This window comes from Trypanosoma cruzi, genomic scaffold, assembly GCF_000209065.1.
Source record: "Trypanosoma cruzi strain CL Brener 1047053516991 genomic scaffold, whole genome shotgun sequence".
Taxonomy (NCBI): domain Eukaryota; phylum Euglenozoa; class Kinetoplastea; order Trypanosomatida; family Trypanosomatidae; genus Trypanosoma; species Trypanosoma cruzi.
The window spans coordinates 13,041-20,330 of NW_001849138.1; the positions used below are offsets into that span (position 1 = coordinate 13,041).

The 7,290-nt window shown below is 46.5% G+C and overlaps 4 protein-coding genes across 4 annotated transcripts, besides 3 other annotated features; all 4 read right to left on the reverse strand.

Annotated features, from left to right (window-relative positions):
• Window positions 1-7,290: a sequence feature (heterozygous, Esmeraldo-like haplotype).
• Tc00.1047053506557.10 (hypothetical protein, conserved) lies at window positions 22-1,173 on the reverse strand (the record flags this gene model as incomplete). The annotated part of the gene is made up of 1 exon (XM_799994.1): window positions 22-1,173. The coding sequence occupies one exon, from the start codon at window positions 1,171-1,173 to the stop codon at window positions 22-24; it is 1,152 nt and encodes a 383-aa protein (XP_805087.1).
• Window positions 1,764-3,623, reverse strand: Tc00.1047053506557.20 (hypothetical protein, conserved; the record flags this gene model as incomplete). Its single annotated transcript, XM_799995.1, has 1 exon — window positions 1,764-3,623. One exon carries the CDS (start codon window positions 3,621-3,623, stop codon window positions 1,764-1,766), a length of 1,860 nt encoding a protein of 619 aa, XP_805088.1.
• Window positions 3,873-3,906: a microsatellite.
• Window positions 3,924-3,965: a sequence feature (A-rich).
• Tc00.1047053506557.24 (hypothetical protein, conserved) lies at window positions 4,076-4,525 on the reverse strand (the record flags this gene model as incomplete). Its single annotated transcript, XM_799997.1, has 1 exon — window positions 4,076-4,525. One exon carries the CDS (start codon window positions 4,523-4,525, stop codon window positions 4,076-4,078), a length of 450 nt encoding a protein of 149 aa, XP_805090.1.
• Window positions 5,009-7,290, reverse strand: Tc00.1047053506557.30 (hypothetical protein, conserved; the record flags this gene model as incomplete). The annotated part of the gene is made up of 1 exon (XM_799996.1): window positions 5,009-7,290. A coding segment is annotated over one exon (2,282 nt), but the record flags the coding sequence as incomplete, so codon positions are not given.

Consider the following 7,290-nt stretch of genomic DNA (forward strand, 5'->3'; position numbering starts at 1 on the left):
GCATTTTCAGATTCTATTTCTTTACTGCATTATTGGATCATCTTCCCGAGCGTGCGTGTTGAAAATCTTTCCCAGCTTCTGAATCTCTTCCCTCTCTTTTTGCTGCTTCATTCGCACCTCCTCCGACTCCTCTCGCAGCATGTGCTGATTCTTGACAAGGTACTCGTCAATGGCGTCGTGCTCCACGATGGAAATCAAGTCAAACGGCAAAAACCCATAGCGGAAAAGGGCATTGGGACGATTAATGGCAAAGTTGTAATGCCGGCAAATCTCTTGGCCGGGGTTGATGCGGGCAATGGAATAAAGTGTTATGGCACCTTTGCCGCCCACAACAGAACTCGGACCCACGCGTAAGCCACAGTTGGGTCGATTAGAATGATTCACCAGGTCAAGCAGTGGCACCATGCACACTTCTGACGGGTCTGGCTTTTTTATCCACTGGCGCATGTAGTGACGCACACGACGCCACACGGCTGAACCGTCGTAATAGTCCGGTGGAGGCATGTGCTCCACACGCGCCAGAACTAAACGTGCGATGCGTCTAAAAGTGTCTACTGAAAACGGTGGCTGAAATTTCTCATGAATGGCTGTAATATTGTGATGAAACAACTTCGTCATTTCCTCGTAGCTTTTTAGTTGCCACATATCCAGCGCCATACCGTACATACCAAAAATAAACTGCTCGTTAAAATCCTCATCATCAATCAACCTAGCCCATGGCATGGCTCCACCACGGAGAATTTGAGTAATTCGTTCCACTTCCTCTGCGTCCCGCGCATGAGTGATGTCGGGAATACTAGAGATGATGGCACTGAACTGAAGACCCAGATAAAACTGAGGTGACATCACCTTAAACTCCTCCTCTCGCACGGCATTACGAACACCATCTAATGTCACGTGACGAAGTGTGTTGGGTTTACTTTGAATGTTAGAAACCGTGTAGAGACTTGTCAGCGGAATAGTGGCAATTGGTTTATTGGCCTCCAGCGGTTTACTGCTGGTAGACAAAAACAAACCTCGTACCTGTGACGAACGGACTCCAATGAATGTGTCTTGGTGCAGGGTAATTCCAAAGTGACTACGACAGGCCTCATAAAAATCTCCCGGGAGCGTCGATAATTTGCCGTACAACTCCTTCCCAAAATCCGCGTGGCGACGGGTGATAGACAACATAATGGAAGGGGACGGGGCGGGGGAGTTATCTCGTGCCGCCGTCAGTTCACCACTCAACGGAGTAAAATGTCTTGTATTCTCTGTGGGGGTGTTCCGTGTCGTTTTCTTTGTTCCCTCCTTCACACACTCTCCCTTCTACATCCATATATATATTCCCCCACACCCCACAGCAGCCTCAAACGCAAAGAAGAAATATCGTACATAGACAAATACGTGCGTACATAAAACACACGTAAAATAAAAAAAAAACGAACAGGCGCATGTCAAGAAGAACAACAACAGTAGGAACGAACCAATAAAAACATATTATCTCACGCCATTAACATTATCCCTCTTCCTTTTTCCTCGTATTTTGGGTGGCGGTGTGCCAAATCCATCGATCAGCGGACTCACAAGCCGACTGCCGTTCAAAACCGAATGGAGAAAAAAAAAAAAAAAAAGAAGCAACAATGCCACGGAAGGAACCACCACAAATACCCAAAAGGAAAACAAGTGGTGTAGCCCACAAACAGACACACAGAGAGACCAAAAAAAGAAAAAAAAGGGAAACTCCGGCGGCTCTTCTTCAGCTCCTCGCAGACGGACGGCGTTTAGCATGACGACGATGACGACGACGAAGAGGACGTGTACACCAAGTCAGCAATTAACGCGAGATGATCGGATGGGTACTGCTTGTTTGGTAACGCCACATTTTCCGATAGTTCGCTCTCCGGCGGAATCGGAACGGTGCGCAGAACGGAGAGACGCGTCGGCGCAAAAAATATGTAATCAATGACCTCGCGAAAAGTCATGGCATAATTTGTCCAGGGCAACTCTTGCCCCGTCTCGCTGTACGCATCCCTCAGCTGCAATGGGGCACTAAGGGTTTCTCGAAATGCCTCAAATGGCGGCTGACGTTTGTCCGGCTGAGTCACCGGCACCGACGATGACGCGCCCTCCTCAGCCGCTTCTTCTACCCCCTCCATTTCCTCTGTGCTGACACCCAGCATGCGATCACATCCCCAATAGAAAAGCTCACCTTTCTTCCAGGAATGATGTTCCGCCTCCGTCTGACCCTTCGTCACAAGCCTGTACCCGCCCGTTGTGGGAGTAAAGTTAAAATCCCCACAGAGAACGACAGAAGGCTGCGACGCAGCAAAAATCTTCAGCTTATGCAACAACATATATACCTGCAGCAAACGTATATGACAAGCGTTAGCGTGATAAAAGAGATGGGTGTTACCAACAATTAGCTCCTCTCTGGTGTGAAGATCCTTCAAGAGAACCAACGCCCCAATGGACGTGACTTTTTCAAGTGCTTCCCGAAATTCGGGGTAAAGTGACAAACGTGCCACTAAATCGGGATGATCTTCCTGTAAAGTTGTCCAGTTCAACGGGAAAACAAGGGTCTCATTCATACAAAAACGAGTTCTTTTCCAGAAGCATGCACAACCCTCTTTTACGCCCCCATTTTTATTCGTGTAGCGCCCATCATAGCCACTGTGATGTAAGATGCGTTCAAAGAACTGACGGTAAACTTTTTCCCCACATTCCTGAAGACAAATCACGTCGGCTCTGTATGCGAGAAGTTCTTGCAATATGCGCACTTGGCGGTACTCCAATGACAATATGTCGTCGGTCGCAAAGGGGTAAATACGTCTCTTTGCCGCGCTTGTGCTGCAAAACTCATCATGGAGAACATTGTACGTTACCACCCTAAAAACAGGTGCCTCTGCTGGCGCCATTGTGTGCTTCCACCGATCCACAGGTGTCAATGCAGCACGAACAGGGGGTAAATCAACCTGTGTCCAGAGACCGGAGTCTCCTTCAGGTGATACACGGAGCACCAAATTTTTCCCTAGATGCTCCTCAAGAGGCGTAAAAACAGCATCCGTCGAAATGACACTTATGTTTGTGTGTTCGCGTGAATCCGTGCTGCATAAGCACCATTCATAAAGAATACCAATTTCTGATGTAAACAATGTGGTTATGCCACAGCAAAGAGCCGGTAATCCCACATAAAGCGCAGATGGGGGGACAATGGATGTAATGGTGGGCACGTTGTACTTTATCTTCACAACAGTCGAACCGATTAACATCTCTTTGGCCCGCTTCCAAAATAATTTGTTAGTTATGGATGTGTCCAAAGTCTTCAGGGTGGTGGAAGTTGGTGCTGTTGCTTGACCTTCCGCTTCATGCTCATCGATTTCCAGACCAAATACGTGAATGGGCTGAGAGTCTTTGAGTAAATCTTCTCTTTTCATTCGTCGGCTATTCTTCCCTTCCTTCTGTTGAACCAGCAAAATCTGAAGCCGTTCAATTGTCCTCATTGCCACCTCGTCCTCACTTCTCGCCATGTTCTTTCGCCATATGGAACTCAAAGAGTCATCAAGCTGCAAACAGATATCTAATGTAATAATGGCGCTGTTCACAGGATGCAACACAATGACAGTGTTAGGCTGCCGCGCCATCCGTGCAATACTCGACTTTGTCCGAAGCGCACCGACTGTGGCGCCGGTATTCTGCCCAAAAAATTGGCAATTTAAGTGGTGAGTGGGCCCCAGTGCGCACCTGATGGCCCTGTACAAAGTGCGGGTATGTCGAATCGTCTTGAACGGTGGAGCGAAGCGCAGAGTCACGTAAAAATGCAGACGGGTGAGGCGAGCGAATGAGTGAGTAAAAAAAAAAATATATATGTGTTCTACCAACATCCGCAGGGCAAAAAAGAAAAAAAAAAAAAAAAAAAAAAAGAAACTCAATAAAAGTTGTGCAAGAAAAAAAGAGAAGAAAACAACAACAAAAAAGAAAGAAAACTTCAGTCTGTTTTTTCTTTTTCTGTGTGTTGTGCCCCGTCTATTATGTGAACGGCGCAAATTCCCTTTCCTCGCCGTCCCATCCCTCATTCTGTGGAACAAGTGTGGCGTCACATTGTGTTTGGGGCAACACGGTTACGCAAATCCAGCGTATTGGACCAACATGACGTCTCGAGTGTGTTCAGGTCTTGCAGCATTGGCACGATGTAAACTTGCCAGCCCTTGCGAGACTGGTAGCAGAGCCAAGTCACCATCGCCAGAACGGATGAGAGCATCCATGTGGTCATCGTCAAATTGAGTTGAAAAAAAGCCGGGAGGTCAAAAGGAACGGTCGCCTGCACCTTCACCTGCCCCTTGGCATTCACGTTGTAGACCGAAACCGTTGCATCACCAAGAAGAAAAATAACGGCCAGTATGAGAAAAAGACCGGCAAAACCAAAGAGTACAAATGCCAAAGGATACAAAACAAAGCGATGCCGTAGCAGTGGAAGGGCCGTGCCTACAACATTGATAATGATGAGGAATGTGAACAAAGGCCCTAATGTATCGGTAACGGACATGACGACTTACCGCCTCAAATATGTAAATAAACATATTGCATGCAAAAAGCAGAAAGCAAAGACAACAACAACGACAACAACAAAAAGACAGCAGGGCGAAACAGCAATGAGCATCCTCGGTGGTAGCCAAGGAAATTCATAACGAGCCAGCAATTCTCACGCAACATGGTCATCGTTGCCGGGGTAATAACCACAGCAAAAAGCTAAACCGAACAGTGGCGGAAAAAGAGGCAAAAAAAAAAAAAAGACCGGCTACGGGTTTTGCGCTCTCAAAGTGACTCCCAATCTATGCAAATATCTAAGTGTACAGCAAAATAATAGTAATAATAATAATATCGATAAATAACTAAACTCTCAAATGCACACCCACATCACTTTGCAGATAACGGACCGTTTATTTTCTCTCTTATTCCTGTGGCTTTCCTGTTCCCATGCGCAGACTCCCACTGCCATTTTTCCCTGACCTATTCTCAAACTAACGTTTCATTTCGTGTAAGAAGCAACATGCCGTTCGTCTACCGCGTCGCAGCGTCCGTACATCATGTCCTCCAGGGCGTCAATTGTCGTTGGCAGGTTTTCCCGCGAGAGACGCAAAATAAGGGGCACACCATCGCGCCCCACTGCGGCAGCTGCATCGTTGGAGAGCGTGGGATACGGCTGCGTCTGCTGCGACACCCGTTTTGTCGCAAATATCCCCTCCACATCAAAAAACATGCGAAAGTTTGCAAGGCTGGAGGCTTTAAAGCCGCGATCAAGATACATGGAGAAAACAACGCAGCGCGCCGGATTCACATGAATTTTCTCTGCGGCGCGAAGGAAAATATCAACATGAGGACGGCTTTTGATGTGTCGATCGTGTGCCTCCTCACCGTCAATGTAGGCGAGAAACAGTGGCATAACCTCAGGATTGTAGTGCATCAGCGTCTTGAGACTCCGTGAGTATGTCACGACCGCAAGCGCAATACCGCTATTGGAGAGATCCTTCAACAATGCGTGCATGCCAGCGTTCACTCGAGGGGTCATGCGAGAGAGTATTTCCGCCATTTCTGCCACTTTGGCGTTCGCCAGACCATATCGTGTCTCAACGATCTCGGCGTCGTCCGGGGTACCGAGCTCGAGATCAATCCCACGGTCCAATAAGACGTTGTGTATGCCACTGAATGCAATTTCACGTTCTTCTGCTTGGTAAATAACTTTTTCAAAAAATTCGTCTGTGGTTAAGGGCTGAATTTCACGAAGATGCAGTGCTCGGTAATTCTCAAAGAGGGATTCAAGCGTTTTATACCAAGCCATGTAGTGTATATCCGTAATTTCATCAAATAACGTCTCGCAAAGAAAAACGGCACCGTCAAATTCTCCCTCGCCACTCCTTATCAACCGTGGCACAGACACTTGCCTCTTGGCGGTATATCGGTGAAATCCCGTGTGAAGATGAATACGATGACCATCGCCATGCACAAAACGAATACTATCCCCTGCAATAAGTTCATATGTAACGTAATCCTTGTCTACCGTGGTACTTAATGTTGACCCACGCCAACAAATTGTAAACTTGACAATCGATAATCCTGCAGGAAAGCATGGATCTAAATAAAGAGTCCGTTTACCCAATTTGAGTCTACCGATGCCACTGACAATGGCAATCCAAGAAGAAGACATGACGCCAAAATGGAGTCCTTCATCGGCGGTGTAAATGACATTATCCACATCCAGACTCATCAATGAGCGTAATAACGGCAGACCATGAGCAAATGATCCATTGGATTGAAAATCCACAGCCGCCACAATAGCAAGAGACTCGGGTGAATCATATGTGCAAAGCGCCTCGTAATGGGCCAGATTTCGTACCAAGTCCTTTTTTTCAAATTCTTCTTGATACAGAAGCATCCCCAGCAATACTTCGGGAATATCAACAAGCATGTGAGAAAATATTGCAAGAGGATGATAATTCATTGACAATGGGTGTTTAGGACGCTCACCCTTCCACTCCTTAAGTGTATGGAAGTAATCATGTACCAAGTAGACTCCTAAATGATCATTACGACGTATAACAATACCATCAGATGTGGCTCGAAAATTTTCAAGCTCAGATTTGTCCATGTCAATTTGTTTTAGCAGATTTGTCATAGCTTCTTCTCCAAGCAATGCCAGTTGTTGTTCATAGAGATCAAGAACATATCGCATATGCATTTTGGCGGACAAATGAATATAAAAATTTCCAGAAGCCGTGCTGTTATATTCATCCGGTCCCGCAATATTGTCCAGACGAAACACACCCTCACTTTCTACCCATTCACCTAACTGAGGCCACACACGTGCCGTTTCTAACATAAGTTCTAAAAGCCATAGACGGTCTTTTTGGTCGATAGTCTCTACAGCAGCAAAGAAAAAGTTGATGATGTACCCAATCTCAGCATTCACATGTAATCGTGCTTGGCTTACGGTATTGTGTTGCTCACATTCCGTTCCTTTAATTGTACTACGCGGAAAAATAGCGCCATGTTTGAGAGAGATACGATGGGCGTTGACTCTTGCCTGGGGAAGAAGCGAATACAAGCCCCGAAGTAATGCCAGGGCGCGCGGTGGTGAAGTCAATGTGTAAAATATACCATGATACAAGTACTGATGAAGATCATATAAAAGGCTCGTTTTTGTAGCCGAGCAACCGCCACGTGGTAGCCCGTTATGTAAGTTATGGGAAACACAAAACAGTCGAAATGCATTGAACAATAGGGAGAGACGTAGCCGATCCGGTGTTAATCTTC